This window comes from Pantherophis guttatus, chromosome 13 (genome assembly GCF_059756535.1).
Source record: "Pantherophis guttatus breed Tessera chromosome 13, ASM5975653v1, whole genome shotgun sequence".
NCBI classification, from domain to species: Eukaryota; Metazoa; Chordata; class Lepidosauria; order Squamata; family Colubridae; genus Pantherophis; species Pantherophis guttatus.
Window position 1 is genome coordinate 25,016,734 of NC_142075.1, and position 15,997 is coordinate 25,032,730.

Sequence of the window (15,997 nt, forward strand, 5' to 3'; positions counted from 1 at the left end):
GCTGCCCTGCCCACTTCATCCTGATCTCGCCTGGGGCAGGAGCACTACACAACTGCGACCACGCAACCACCGACTCCAGTGTTAATTAGTCTGGCATACAAAATCGTGCCAAATGACAATGAGCATACAAGCTGGGCAAAAAGCCCAAGCAAAATTCAAATATGTATTCCACAAAAAGAAAGAAGAAAGAAAGAAAGAAAGAAAGAAAGAAGAAAGAAAGAAAGAAAGAAAGAAAGAAAGAAAGAAAGAAAGAAAGAAAGAAAGAAAGAAAGAAAGAAAGAAATTAGAAATCATCAACGGGGGAATTTTAACTGTATTTTGAAAAGACAAAGACACCTACGCTCAAAGCCATCCCAGTACTCACTCTGAAAAAGGAAATAAATAAACTGAAGTCCACAGGTCTTAAAGTTGCTAAGGTTGGGCAGCCCTGTTTTAAACCCTCAAAACACCTAAATGCCTTTGCGTTTTGGATGATGGCATATGCCCGAGGACCAAGGGATGATGGGCCTTAGGAGACCCTTAACAAATCAGAGACCTCTAAAAGCAACATTTAAACTTAAAAGCAGTTTGTGGCTGTGGCTGAGACTGTTTTCCTGACATTCCTGCAACTTGCAGAAAAGGGCAGGGAAATTTAAACTAAGATCTGTTCTCTACCACCTCCGCTCCAGCTGCCCAAAAAGAGCAGAACTCTTTAAATGCAACTGCCCATTTTAACGGAAAGCTACCACAGGGCTTGGTTTCCACCCAGTAACATTACTGGGAACAAATGGTGATATATAAGCAGTTGTGATCGGTGCAGAGTTGGCTGCCCTCCTTCCCGTGTTGCTCCAGACGCAAGAGAAACTCCTCAAGTGCCGAAGACGTGGAAAGGTTTCATGGCTGCCCTGCCTGGCAACCGTGCCCGGTCTGATGGAATTGTCCCCCACCTTCTTCAGTCACTGGTGAAGAAGCTCTTTTGCTGAGAAAAACTGCTGTTCCTGCTCACGATTCAGTCACGTGGCTTGGTTGAGGCGCTTCTTTTTCCAGAATTTCCGGTTTGGGCCTTGATTTGCCGGCCGAGAGCCCTTGTTCTGCGCAGCCCCACGCTTCTTTCTTGGGGGCTCAGCCTGGAGGGAACCCTCCCTGGATTCCGTGGAGATTGGCCCTCGGTGGCTGGGTGTGCCGGGGAAAGCTTTGGCCTTCCTGCTCATCTAGGAGCCAGAAAGGGAGAGAAAGAGGAAACGGCTTCAAAATGAGTCAATGCTCAGGAGGCTAAGTTTCTGCCAGAACTGGCTAAAATGTAAGTCACCCTGAAACCCTCTTCCTTTTTGCTGCTCTGCTCCCAAATGAAAACCATCAATGCTGGAGGAAGTTAATTATGTGTACAGTGAGAACACACCCTTTATTATAAAGGACAACCCTGTACTTCAGAAAAAGCAGCCCTCTGAGTTAGCTAATTGGTTTCTTGGCTTTGTTCTTGAGTTTTCCTTTGCAAAGCAAAGTGATAAATGTATTTGTCCTTAGGAGCCTCTTTCAGGCTTGTGGTCTATTTTGTCCAAGAAAATATGGTCGCTAAAGACCTCCAAGGTCCCTTCCAACTCTGTTATTCCATTCCATTCCATTCCATTCCTCTCCTCTCCTCTCTTCTCCTCTAGGACAGGGGTCTCCAGCCTTGGCAACTCTAAGACTTGTGGACTTCAACTCCCAGAATACCTCGGCCAGCCATGGGAATTCTGGGAGTTGATGTCCACAAGTCTGAAAGTTTCCAAGGTTGGAGACCCCTGCTCTAAGATTTCTCCCTCGTCTCTATTCGCAGAACTACTGACGAAAGTATTCAAATGTCTTCTGGAATTACTCTGAACGCCAATGAAGAAGCCCACTTTGAAAACTAACATCTCTGGAAAGGTTCTGTAATAAAAAAAGGGGGAGCCAAATCCTAAATAGTTTTTCCCAACAATCCTTCCTCACCTTCATGGTCCTGGCGCCCTTGTCCGGCACCGGTGGGAAAGTGCACGGGACGCGGCCCTGAGCAAAGTGATGCGGCAGAGGGATGTTGGGGTCGAGGGGGACCCAGGGCACCGAGAGGGCAGCCGGGGAGGGGGGCAGGTCAGCGTGAGCAGCGTGCAGGTTGTACATGGCCCGAGTGGCAATTCCATCCGAGCTCTTGTAGACGGACACCGAGGAGTCTCCCGCCAGGTGAGTCAAGAGGAAGGAGCCCTCCTGCAAGCTGACAGCACAACAACCATCACTAACCGGGGCCAAATCTGCAGAGCCTTTTCTGCAGCGTCCCGTTCTCCTTCCGCAAAACTCTAAAAACCTGGCCCTGTTCCTGGGGTGCTACAGGCGCCAAGGCCCCCCACCTCCTGGCTGTATTGTTAAGGCCTCATACCAACCTTGCTTTGGTATGCACTTTGAATTCGGTCTTTTAATGTTATTTTTTTTACCATTTTAATGCTTTTTACTATTTTTATTGTTCCAACATATCTTTTAAATTTTAATTGCAATGTACGCTTTGAATTGTGAGCCACCCAGAGTCGTTTGCCGGGGTGGGCGGCTATGCAAATCAAAATTGAAATTGAAATCAAAACCAATCGATCGATCGATCAGGCTGCTCCCTCTGGCTCTGTGGGACACAAACTGCCTCCTTTGCACCTTGTCACCAACATGCGGTTTTGAATGTGTGCGATGATGATCCAGAATAGATTCAGATCTTATCCCAAATTCTAAGGGCTTGCTACGAGGTTCCCAGCACAGGATTCTGGAGCTGTGGGCCTCGCCTTAATTTAAATCGTTTGCTACGCACGCAACCCTCAGAAAGAGAAGGAACAGAGAAAGCCAAGTACGTACCCAGCCACTTTCTTCAAGATGTTTTGGAGAATATGTAATGAATTGGTTGGACTGTGGAGGGAAGAAAAGCATTCACAAAATAATTAGGGGAAATTAATGTATTATGCAAACATCGCAATGGCTGTTTGTTCAAGAGATAAACAGAAATCTGAGGAATGTATGGATTCCGAAGGCAAAGCTCTTTCTGGGAGCAGCCAGAGACAAGGCGGTGAGAGGTCAGGCTCGATCAGCTCTTTAAGTTATTTTAAATCCATTCCGAGCAGCTGCAGGATGTGGGGATAAACCATGAAACATGGCATTTGACAGGAAGTGCAGCATCCTCAACTGTCAGTCACTTTTAGGGGCACGAAGTTCCTAAACCTCATGACTCAAAAGAGAGTTTGAGAAATCCCTGGACTTCGTCAGCTGTCATTTCACAGAGCTATCAAGAAACGAAATCTTTGGGGAGGCTTCTGTGGCTGAGAATGATCGGAGTAGCTCTACTGCAAAATAAAAGACCCTCCTCTAATTAATATTGGCTCAGGATAGCAGGAAAACAGGTAGTCCTCGACTTACAACCAGCCACTTAGTGACTGTTCCAGTTTACAACAGAACCAAAAAAAGATATTTACAACCCAGGTTTAAAGTTCTGACAGCTGGCACACACACACACACACACCCATTTGTTTTATGACCAGTGTGCTCACAACGACCATGGCAAAAAAGCTGTAAAATTGGGCGTGGACATGTGAGGACCTGCTTAATAACCAGATCATACCCCCGGGCTCAATTATGGTGATAAGTTGAGGACTACCTGAAATCCAAATATTAGTAGCTCACTTATGGATAAAATTTCTATTTAAATGATCATTCGACCAAAAACTAACAGAGAGTTGAGTATCTGTAGACCAAAGAGAGGAGGATATCATACAACTAAAGAGTAAATACTGATACATATATTTTTAAAAAGCCCATGATCTCTACTGCATTTGCTGGAAGAAAATATTTTAAATTCCGAAAGAGGAACTCTGGTTAGGGACTCCCTGTAAGTCAACCTTTTTGTTATGGGAAGTTTGTTTGTTGACTTGTAACATTGATTTGCCACCCATCTTACTTACTTAAATGTGCCGAATCGTCTTTTCAAGGCCTTCCCCGTCAGCCGCTCAAGCAGGAAGAGTTGTGAAGTCAGGGCATCGATGTGACCTACAGGAGGGAGAGATTTCCCAAGTGGAAATGAAGAAACGTCAAAGCAGGAGATGCCACAGCTTAGGCCAAAATGAAACTGCAACACCATCAGAACTTGAAACAAAGGACTTAATTTGGAGGCTGAGCTCACCTATCCCCCCTAACCTATCCGCTTGTTGTATATATTGTGGTTCATCGAATCAACCATGGTTAGCATGATGCATTCACCAGGCCTGAAAAGTTTTTCTGCTCGGATTCTTTAAAAGAACGCTTCAAAAGTGTGTTTAAACCATCTGCTGATTTTAAGAAGGTCCTGTGCATTACTCAGGAGATGGCCCTTTCTTGGGTGTGGACCCAAGTCGAGTCTCGGTTAGATTTCCAATCCCAAGGTCCAGCGAGAGAGCAACAAATGCTCTGGATAGATGCCCTTCTCAACAGCAGCAGGGAATATGGATCCTACCGTTAGGATTTTTGCTGCTGTTTAATTGCTCTGAATGAGATTTTCATACGAGCCACAAGGTAGCTTATCCAACGACTTTATCAGCTACTTTGAGACCAAAGTTTCACAATAATGTTAATTATCTTCGTGTCATCTGCCTTCTGTTTGAGCCCACGGATCTGCCAAGTTCAGTAAAGACAGTATTTTTGAAAGAATTACTGGAACGTTACAGTTGGTCCTCGACTTACAATCGTTTGCTTAGTGACCATTTGAAGTTACAACGGCACTGAAAAAAATGACTTACAACCGTTTTTCACACTTATGACCTTCGCAGCGTCCCCATGGTCAGGTGATCAAAATCTGGATGTTTGACAACTGATTCACACTTATGACGGCTGCAGTGCCCCAGGGTCACATGATCCCCTTTTGCGATCTTCTGTCAAGCAAAGTCAAAGGGGAAGCCAGATCCACTTAACAACCGTGTTACTCGTTTAACGACTGCCATGATTCATTTAACGACTGGCAAGCAAGGTCGTGAATTGGAGCAAACTTCACTTAACGAATGTCTCACTTAGCAACAGAAATGTTGGGCTCAATTGTGGCCGTTAAGTCAAGGATTACCTGTATTACAGTCGGTTGTATAAATCCAGTGGCAGGAAGGACGTTGAATTCTGTTTTGCAAGGATGTAAACAAAAAAAAAACAACCACCCCAATTTTGAAACTCCACTTACCGACAGTGAATGAAGTATTGGAATGTAACAAGCTTTCGGTCCACAGCCGACAGACTTCGTCTTCAGTCAATGTTTCTACGCCGTAGAAGGCCTGGTATTCCAACTTTGGCAACACGTAAACAGGAAAGTGCTGGAAAACAAACAAAAGCTTTTCCACTTCGAGGTATTTCCACTCCGCCTACCGAGTGGAAAAGCAAAAGTTAAATCTCACCCTAGTGGCTGGGACTTGCCTTCTCTGAGACCGGCTATTTACAGCTACAAGTAAGAAAGCAACGTCCGCTTAGAGAATTATCGTTTATTGATTAATAGGAAACTCAAGAATCTGAGTTATACTGTTAGGGATCACTCGGAAAGGTTCTTCCTCAGTCAATTTTTGTTTTCTCCTATTCTAGAGAAAGCAGATGACACTGCCGTATCTTGTTCCTTTATGAAGCTGGAATTGGACACCAATTGGAATTGGTGGCTCGAACTCTCCGAAACAAGAAACAAGGAATGTAGCTCTTACACCAGAGTTTAAAAAAAAATGCTAAAGGGTTCACAGGTGAGCATGTGTGAAGTCAAAGATATAATTCTAGCATATACTACACTGGCACATAATACTCACCCTGGAACAGACCGCCAAGACTACACTGGTAAAAAAATGGTCAAGGACCAAAAACATTCACTCCTATTTCTTGCAAATCTAGGAGAGACTTGTAAGAATTTAACCCTGCAATTCTGCCCCCTTTGGAAATCCAGGGTGGGGGGGAAAGATGACGAATCAGAGATGACACCCTGCAAACTCAGCTTAAAGGAATTATCCATATTGCAAATCATCTGCCAAGAATTCTTTCTCTCTTATTACAAGGCTTTCAAACTTATATCTCATGCCCTGGAAGAAACGGTTCCTGCAAATGACAATAACTATAATGACCCCAGCAGGAATCCAGCATCGGAGCTGGCTAAAATCTAAACCCACCAAAGCGTTACATATCGCCAAGAAAGCCAACCTCCCACCCGAGAAGAGAACCTACCCTCCTGAATTTCGCCTTTTTCTGATGGGGTCTCAACTCGACTTTCTGGATGGTGGTCCTCACCAACAGCAGCATGTCGTCCAAGCTGTACAATTTGTAGACCAGGTTGCCGTGCTGAGGAGGCTCGTAACTAGCCGTCTCTTCAACTGCGTCCCACAGCATCCCTTTCAGAAGAGACAGGGGAGAAGGGCACATGGTCATGCTGGCAAAGATGCTTCACCCACTAAAGACATTTTTCTCCCTAATATGAAACTCACATGGATCCTGAACAAAGAATGGGCTGTATACAGGTGTACCAGAAATGTTTACAGCAGTCTGGCAACTTTAAGATGGGTGGACTACAACTTCCACAATTCCTCAGGCAGCTTAGCTGGGGAATTCATGGGAATTGAAGTTCACCCATCTTAAAATTGAATTTTGAGAGTTGAAATCCACCTGTATTCAACTGAACTCTGGAAGCTGAAGTCCACCCATGTTAAAGCTGGCCATCTTTTGAGAAACATGGGTTTATAGCTACCGCCTAGCCATCACATCACCTACCTTTCTGAGGCCCCTGGTAATAGGTTGCCCAGGTGAACTTGGAGGCGGTGCCTGCATTTGTTACCGTAGTTTGTCCTGGCTTCACAACTGAAGAGGCCAAAGGGAGAGAAGGGGCATCTGCTTGGCCTTGAGTAGGATTCAAACTCCTTTCACTGGTTACCAGCAGGTGCCCCTGAGAATTTGGAGAAGGGGGCTTCAGGAGCTTCGTTTGCATTTTCAAAATCTGCCCCAGGGGATCGATTTTCTGGGATAATCGTGGGTGAAGCTTGCAGGGAGAAGTCTTTGCATGCGTCTCCAAAGGCTCGGCTGGTTTTTCTGAGAGGAAAGCCTCTCCAGGGCTGGGGGAAGGAGAGCTGGGGTTGGAAGGGACCACGCCAGGTTGAGACGTGTGGCCAGGTTCACGTTCTGCGTCGATGATCAGCTGTTCTCCATCTGTGTCACTGCTGCAGGACAGGGCAGGGGATCGGACGTCTTCAGCAGTTCCTTCACTGATATTGCAATTTTTATCCGAAGAAGCGATCAAGATATTGCAGTCCACATTTTTCTCTTTGGCCAAAGCAAGGCTTCTGCCATCTGGGTCTGTTTCCATCAGATCGAAAGCTTCACCCGACGAGTTTCCCTCACTATCCAAATCCGGGAGGCTCTTTCCCGAGGCCGAGGCCTTCCTGCTGCTGAAGTCTGTTTCCTGCTCCTTTGCTTTACTCCTCCTCCTCCCTTCCTGCCCCTTTTCCATTTTCAGGTACTCCGAGAAGATCGCAGACAATCCGCCCGGCTTTGCAGGAGAGACCTCAGCCAGAGAAGCGCTCAGAGGCCTTGTGGCTGAGGCAAAACTCTCCAGTTTGGTGACATCCGTATCGAAGTCCAGATCTGCAGAAACGGATTCCTGTGAGGGTCTGCCTGGGCAGGTTTTTAGCTCTGCTCCCGGCTGGAAGAGAAAGGAAAAAAATGGGGACGCAGCCCTGAGACACGCATGGTATCATTTGCACCACAACGCAAGTCTTGAAGGCTTCAACTGCCAATATTCTTCTTCTTCTTTTTTAATGCAAGCTTCTTATCCTATGAAATTTAGGCAATAACGGTCCTTTTGGTACTTCAGACAAAACAAAGAAACAAGACTGAAACTCACCAGCTCTTCTGACGGCTTGTCTAGTATCACAGCCCGGGATACAATACTGGATTGCTTCGTCATGTGAAAATCTGCTAGGAATTCATGGAAAAGCTGGTTTTTTTCCCTCACGCTCATCTCCTTCTTCGGGAGAGGCGGGTTGATGTAGGCCACTTTGACGGGTTTCAGGCCTTTGGGAGAAAAAAAAATGGATTTTCATTCCCCCCTCCCCTTTAATCTAAATATGGAAGTACAAGAAGTAAAATTTCCCAGATAATAAGAACTGGATTTGCCTTCCCAAAACTTTTTTAAAAAACCATTATTAGTTGGAAAGAGATAAACAGGCAATAAACAAGAAATAGAGGTTGTTTTAATCACCACATGGAGTCTTTCGTTGTAAAATAAATACACAGGTCGTGTAACAGAATAACAACCCAGAATAAACAAACTGCACTCTCCAGACAGAGTTTGGATGTTCAACATCAAAAAGAAACTATGAAGCCACCTACGGTTAGTTTTTCCTAGTCCATTTCCTATTCTTTGCTACCACAAGATCAACAGTCATTTTGTATTAAAAGAAACCACATTTCTTTGCTTTTGTTTCCAGACAAATGCAACACTTAAAGCAAAACTATTCTGTTTGGAGTTAAGGCATAATTATGAAGTTCAACAGGACTATCAGGAAAATGAAAATATGCACGATCTATTTGGCTCATTGTAAAGTTCTAGTGATGAGGCTGACCCTTATTTTGAAATAACTTGCAGAAGTCAGCATTAAAACCATTTTAAGACCAACTCTACGCTAAAATGAGAAAAAACCCCGAAGCTCACCAGCAAGAGAAACTGTTTTCACCGACACAGGAAGTTCCCACTGCTGCTTATAATCCAGGCCATGATTGTTCAACAGAGTATATAAAGATTCACCGGTCAAAACCACCTGAGGACAGTATTTGGCAGCCAGTTTTTCAGCATTTGGGTCAGTGCTAATGTCCTTTTTTTTAAAAAAAAAAAAATGGAGATGATCAGATAATAAATTGTAAATTATAACAACAGAAAAATGATATGTACATAAGTGTTGTATGTTTTGGGTTTATTTTAATGTGTTTAAAATAAAAAACTTTTTATAAAAAATAAATTGTAAATTAGGTTGAACAAAATGAGATGATCACCCTATTAAGGTTGAAGAACTAACTAACTAACTATTTTTAGCACACGATAAAATTAGGCAAACATGACTATTTATGTATCTTGCCCTTCAGAATCAACAAAATTAAGCAAACATGCCTATTTATGTATCTTGCCCTTCAGAATCAAGAGCCCCTTTGTTCAGGCTTGAACTGGACTTAGTAAAGTCTGCCTCTTGCCCGCCTTCTACAAATACTTCACTCTTACCTATACATGTGTGGGTGTGCTTGTGTGTGCTTAGAGTTAAGATATCTTAAATTGTAGATCTAGCTATTGATATCATTTCACCATGGAACAATGCTTACGTTTGTTACTCACTGCCCAAATATCTCGGAATTGTCCCTAAACTGGATTTGCAGCAGCTGTTTTAGAGTACAGAACATAATATAATGATGAAGACATTTTTCTTCTAAACCAAAACAATGGCAAACTCTGATTAGTGCTAAAGACAGGACATTTCTGAGATGGGTTGAACTCAATTTAAAACAAAATGTATTCCATTCTAAAACGAACCCACAGCAAATGTTGGCTTGGTCCAAAGTTATCATTTCTGCCTTGTCTATAATAAAAAGTGAAGGAGCTGAAACCTAATTAAGTCCTTCTCCTGATCAGGAAGAGAAAGAGATCTCAAGTTCACACCATCTTACAGCTCATTACCACAGTGTCAAAGTGTGTTCACACGTGAAGTATTTCTGCCTTTTTTTTTTTTTTTTTAAAAAAAAAGAACGGCTTCAAAACTCACCGCAGTGAGAATGCTGAGTAACAAGGGGAGCTATTAAGGTGGAAGGAAAACACAACAGCCATTGGGATCACCTGCAGGGAATGGTTAATGCACAAACGTGATTGAAATCAAGCCACACGTGGCCCGCCTGATGGCATGCTTACATTGTGCAGCTGGGCAGCACGGTGCTCCGGAGTCCCACAGAGTCGTTCATGCTTAGCTTGATCCGCAGGTAAATTAATTGATGTTGGCAGCTTGGGGAAGAATCGCTTCACAAGGTGCACCATTCCCTTGGAAGAGAGAAAAAAAAATTTTTTTTTAAATGTAAGACCTTTGGTTAAATGGCTAGGCCCACTTCTTGGAGGGTCAAATAATCTCCAAGCAGGGATGGAAATCATTCTTCCTTAAGAAAAGCTCTGACTGGATGGTGGGAATGGAAGAAATTATACTCCTTGCAGACAGCTGGTCATTTGCTTTCTTTCAGTAAGTGGTTGAGGTTTTTTTTGTGGCATCAGGGTCACCAGTCAGAGCCGAAGAAGCTTCTAGGATGAGAAGTGAAATGTCTTCAAAGAAAACCCAGAAAATCCAGTTGCCTCTTGAAAGAGCACCTGGGAAGCTTACCAAGGCAAGAAGACTTTTTTCAAGCTTCAGGGTCAGCTCTCTACTAAATCGTCCGCCCATGAGGCTGGTAACTTCGTGTAGAGAGTACCATTCAGGGTAATTCTTCACGCAGCCCATACGAGCGCTCAGGAAATCCTCAAGGAAAGGAAAAAAGGATGGTATTTGCTTACATTTTTACATCATGAAGGAGCTTCTGCCCAGAACGGTTTTTTTTTCTGTTTTTTTAAATTAACCAATGTATGAAAAAAAAAAACCCAACCATCTACCATTATTTTAGAAGCAGAGGACTCCTCCGTTCCCAGAAAAGGCAGCAGAGCTCTCTTTTAGTATTACCTTGGTGTACAGCAAGGCATCTTCAGAGATGTCACTGTAATCTTTAGCACAGCTTCTAGCAGCATTCCGGGCAAATTTCAAGAATTCTGCAACTTCTTTGCTCACAAATTCTTTCATTTGCTGAAACATATGCAACGGCGGTAGCTTTTAAGCCGGAATTCTTTTAGACGTTTGCTAGTACACTATCTCCATAGCAAACCAGAAAAACAAGAAAAGAGAGGCAGCCCTTACCAGGTACTGAGTGTAATTCCTTTGCTGAGACCAGGCTAAGAGCTTTGGGTCGGCATTTAAATATTCAGACAGAAGAAACAAGTATCTCCTTTGCTCTTTCTCAGACAGGCTGGAAACATAGGGATAGGGGACCCGGGGCTCCTGGGGAGGGGCCACAGAGGGCTCTGTTTTCACTGCAGTCTCTTGGCCAGGCTGCTGCTGCTTTTCGGGCCCCGAGTGTGACGGAGCAGCTTTGTTCTCCGAGTGCCTGAAACAAACAGAGCCACCTTCAGCTGTGGGCAAGCAGTCTCTATTCCCCTCCCACCAGGGGCAAGTTCCACACTGTTACGAAAGATAATCCTCAACGTACAACCACAATTGAGCCCAAAAACTATGTTGCTATGCAAGACATTTGTTAAGTGAATTTTGTCCCATTTTACGACCTTTCTTGCCACGGTTGTTAAGCTATTTGTTAAGTTAATCACTGCAGTTAAGTTAGTAACAGGATTGTTAAGTGAATCTGGCTTCCTCATGGACTTTGTCAGAAGGTCACAAAAAGGGATCATGTAACCCCGGGACACTGCAATCATCATAAATGTGAGTCAGTTGCCAAGTGCCCAAATTTTGATCACGTGACTATGCTGCAATGGTCATAAGTGTGAAAAACGGTCATAAGTCACTTTTTTTCAGTGCCATTGTAACTTTGAACTGTCACTAAATGATCTTTTATAAGTTGAGGACTACCTGCACAGAGTTTTGACCCTTGCTTTTCTTTTTAATTCTGGCCAAAGCAGGTAAGGAGTCTTCGGAGTCACTCCCTCAACCTTAAACAGAGCATTTAAAAGTTTACTTACAAGAAAAAATACATGGGGTGATGTTTCAGCTACAGTTGTTAAGCACTGGTTGGGATAATCCTTTTAACTCCATTTTGTTTTGTTTTTGAAATCTCTGCTGGGTGAATTTGTATTCCTGCCCTCAGACAAGAACACTGAGTTCAGCACAAACGGCTGGCAGGAAACAGGGCCGACCCCACGCCCATTTAGGAGCAGGTACAAACAACATTAAAAAGTCATTTCCTTCCAGCAGCCCAAACCAATTCCTATCATTCCTCAAACCCTTTTCAGGACATGTGATGGGGTGCTCCGTGTACGTGTGTGAATCTTCTAAAGCCGCTGTGATTGCAAAGAATTTGCTTTGTGGTTCTATGCATCCCGAGAAGTCTTGGGACGGACCCACAAGCCCCAATCCGCACTGCGCCACAAGCTCACTCTGCGCTTAACTCTGTCGGGCAAGCATGGTTAAGTCCTGAGCATATTTGGGATGAACTAAGGGAAGTGTCAGCTGCTGACCTAGCCGAAAAGGAAGAACTTGAACTGCGTCCCAGGAAAAGTCTCGGCAGCATCGTCCCTATGGCTCTTAATAACACCGCACAGCTGTCTCTCGGAATGAGGGAACACGTCCATCCTCGTGGCACGAAGTGGCAAATTTAATTAAGCCTTTCTCACAAGGAAATGCTGACTCAGCCAGGCTCGGCACAGAAGCTTCAAGCGACTCGAGCAGCTTAAATTAGCGCCTTTGGTGGAGAAGAGGGGGAGTGGCCTATCAGGAGAGGTCAGCAGCTTTGGGGGAGGGGGGGGAAGGTTGAATGTCCAAGCTCCTGCAGAATGAAAGCCAAAGTTTGCTTTCGCCGCCTCTTTCCCTCTGCATCACCAGCTGGGTCTTATTTAAAGCCCTCCTTAATTCAAAGGAGAAAAGATTGGGGGGGACGAAGAGGAGGGGACGGACAAACATCTGGAGCAGGTGTTTTAAGAATGCATTTACCGATACCTTTTTGATAACGACATTAGTTCGGAGAGGGTTGGAGCCAGAGAATATTTCTCATAAAGGTCTCGTGAGAAATACACATCGTGACCGTTTTGGGGAGGGATGTCCCTAAAGTGCAAGGAAAAAGAAAACAGTCACATCTACACAAACTTTTAACAGCATCCTCAAAGGTTCCTCAAAAATGAGAAGGGTGGAATTTTGACTCACAGGGGTCGTCAGCCAACGATCACAGATTGACCGATCAATAGCCCCATTTTTAGACTGCTCCACCCCAAAACAGAGATGATATAAATAAATAAAAATTATTTTTTTTAGGTACAATGTATGTTTTGGAGTAGGTAAGTATAAAAAACGAGAGGGGCTATTAATCAAGCAATATTAGTTTTTACTGTTTCAATGCTTTTTACTGTTTTAAAATGTTTTCAAGGTTTTAATTGTAATACGTGTTTTAAATTGGGTGCCGCCCAGAGTCATTTGCTGAGATGGGCAGCTATAGAAATCAAATCAAATCAAATCAATAAATTTGCTAGACAAACATATACAACACACAGACACATATTATTGTGTGTGTATGTATGTGTGTGTATATATACACATATACACACACGTATACATATACATACATACATACATACATACATACATATTTTCTGAGGTTTTCGCAGGTGTTTGTATGTAGGTCTTTGGTTATTCGGGTTTTCTCCCACGTAAAATTGGAAATGTCTTGGCGACGTTTCGACAAAGTCGCATTCGTCATCCTCAGGCTGGTGTTTTCGGCTTCGTGCTTCTAGGAGCAATGTGTGATCGCAGCTGTTTCTTCCTTTTAACTGCTAGTGGGGGTGTGAACTGATTGGGTGGGAGCTTGGGTGGGACTTTGTCGAAACGTCGCCAAGACATTTCCAATTTTACGCGGGAGAAAACCCGAATAACCAAAGACCTACATATACATACATACATACATACATATATATATCCCATTTCTCCCCAAAAGGGAAAGAGCCAAGACAATCAAATCATTTTACTTATAATGGGATTAATTACAAATCACCTTGCAGTCTGTTATAACGGATCGAGGGGCTTTGCAGCGCCGGGGAGGATGGGGACTGTAGTCTGACCACAAAGGCAGGCGGGGGGGGGGAGTTTTGGGGGTCCACGACCCCCTCGCCCAAAATGTGGCTGATGGGGCTGATACAAGACTTGTTTATTTTAAAAGGTTGCCCTCTCCTCCCCCCTTCTGGCACGGTCCGTTTCCAGCCTCTGGCGGCTCTCTAGAGCTGGGGAAGGAGGGGCGCTCTGTACATGCCCAGAGGCTCCCTTCCCTCCCCGTCCCCTCGCACCCTCCGGGGGTCTGGGCTCCACGAGGCATGTCAGGGCACAGAACTGCTCCCCCCCGCCCCCCCAAAGGCCCCCGACGACCCCCGTCCGAGCCCCGCAGCCCCCCTTACCAGCTCAGCGCCATCCAAGCGGGCGCCGCCGCCGCCATTTTGAGCGTGGCCCGCCGCCACTTGCCTTGCGTGGCTACCCGACCTGGCGGCGGCATCGGCAAGCACCGCCCCAAGCTCCCGGGATGGACCAATCCACGGGATGGACCTTGCCGAGAGGCAGCGCTCGGGAAGCAAACTGTCCAATCAGAGGGTGGCGAGGAAGGGCGCGTAGAGGGGAATTTGACGCCGTCGTGCGTGAGGGCGGAATCTCCGACCCTCCTCCCCCCCACTTTTCAGCCAGCGCGGGGCGTTTCGAATGGGAAGCAAACAACGTTGATTTTTCTTGCATGCGGATCAATAAATGCGGGCTTGTAGATTTAGGAATAAATCTGGATATTCGGCATTAGCACCTTGGAAACAGCAAGAATATAGGGTTTCCTGCTTGAGCAGGGGGTTGGACCAGATGACCTCCAAGGTCCCCTCCAACTATTATTCTGTTATTCTTTTTGATTGAGATTGCAGTAGCGATCAATCACATCCTGCTAGAAGTAATCTGGAGTTTTTCAATCTTGGCAACTTTGAAAATGGGTGGACTACAACTCCCAGAATTCCCCAGCCAGCAAAGCAAAGCTGGTTAGGGAATTCTGGGAGTTGAAGCCCACCCATTTTCAAAGTTGCCAAGGTTGAGAAACACTGACCAGGAATCTGCCCAGGATGAAACTCGCCCGATTCCTCCTCTAGTCCTACCCAAAAGTGGCCTGCCCCTTCACTGGGGGAACTCCCTGATGATTGTAAATCCATTGTAAATAAAATCGTGTGAATTGATACAGGAATTGTATGCTCCGTTTTTGCTCCAGTTTTCCTAAGGACAACCCTGCAGTTCAGATTGGACTGAGAGTTGCATGGGTGAAAGTGGACCAAAACAAGATTGTCAAGCATGTTCAGCTTGGGTAACCTCTGACAAAAAGGCTAAGTTTTAGGCATTGAAGATTGGCTGGGTTTGAGTAGACCTTTGTCTGAAATAATAGAATAAAAGAGTTGGAAGGGACCTTGGAGGACCTGCTCAGGCAGGAAACCCTAGACCACTTCAGACAAATGGTTGTCCAATCTCTTCTTGAAAACCTCCAGTGTTGGAGCACCACAATTTCTGGAGGCAAATCGTCCCAATGATTAATTGTTCTGTCAGGAAATTTCTCCCTAGTTCTAGGTTGCTTCTTTCCTTGATTATTTTCCATCCATCACTTCTTGTCCTGCCTTCTGATGCTTTGGAGAATAGGTTGACCCCTTCTTTGTGGCAGCCCCTCAAATACTGGAAAATACTGCTAACATGTCACCCTTAGTCCTTCTTTTCATTAAACTAGAAGTACCCAATTCCAGCAGCCATCCTTTATTTGTTGGTACAGGGTTTCCTGCCTGAATAGGGGATTGGACTAGAAGGCCTACAAGGTTCCTTCCTACTCTGTTATTCTGTTTCTTCTGCCTTTCATTTCTTGTGAACCCTCCATCAAGTTCTGGTGGTGGAACCCAGTTGGAAAAACTCTAGATCAGGACCTCATTTCCATTTTTTAAATCACCATTCAACCCCAGAACCACTGCACCCTCCTGTTAGTGGGGGCTTCCCTTGAACCTTTATGAAAATTTAATAAGGTACACGGGGGAAAAAACGAAGATGATGAAGGTTTCCATTAGAAGCTGAAGTTTTATTACAGGAGACCAGTACATAAAGCACATCTAAAATTGATGTGTTCAATGCACTTAATAAAGGTAATGTAATATTAAAGGTACAGGTTCTAAGTACAATATAACAACATTCATATTAGAATGAAAATCAGAGTATTTAAAAGACAACATTAAATCTCT

At 44.5% G+C, this 15,997-nt stretch overlaps 1 protein-coding gene across 2 annotated transcripts; it reads right to left on the reverse strand.

Annotated features, from left to right (window-relative positions):
* Positions 1 to 296: 296 nt before the first annotated feature.
* On the reverse strand, positions 297 to 14,285 carry ICE2 (interactor of little elongation complex ELL subunit 2). Of its 2 annotated transcripts, XM_034409397.3 has the most exons (15): positions 14,159 to 14,285; positions 12,717 to 12,821; positions 10,911 to 11,157; positions 10,680 to 10,799; positions 10,347 to 10,481; positions 9,890 to 10,015; positions 8,651 to 8,810; positions 7,841 to 8,010; positions 6,715 to 7,639; positions 6,175 to 6,338; positions 5,162 to 5,291; positions 3,924 to 4,008; positions 2,827 to 2,877; positions 1,948 to 2,206; positions 297 to 1,190 (listed from the first exon to the last, which is right to left on the reverse strand). In XM_034409397.3, the coding sequence occupies exons 1-15, from the start codon at positions 14,251 to 14,253 to the stop codon at positions 993 to 995; spliced, it is 2,970 nt and encodes a 989-aa protein (XP_034265288.2). In that variant the 5' UTR covers positions 14,254 to 14,285; the 3' UTR covers positions 297 to 992. The 2 variants fall into 2 exon arrangements, with proteins under 2 accessions (XP_034265288.2, XP_087734079.1); XM_087877953.1 differs by lacking the exon at positions 10,911 to 11,157 and having other exon boundaries at positions 14,159 to 14,220.
* Between the last annotated feature and the right edge of the window lie 1,712 nt (positions 14,286 to 15,997).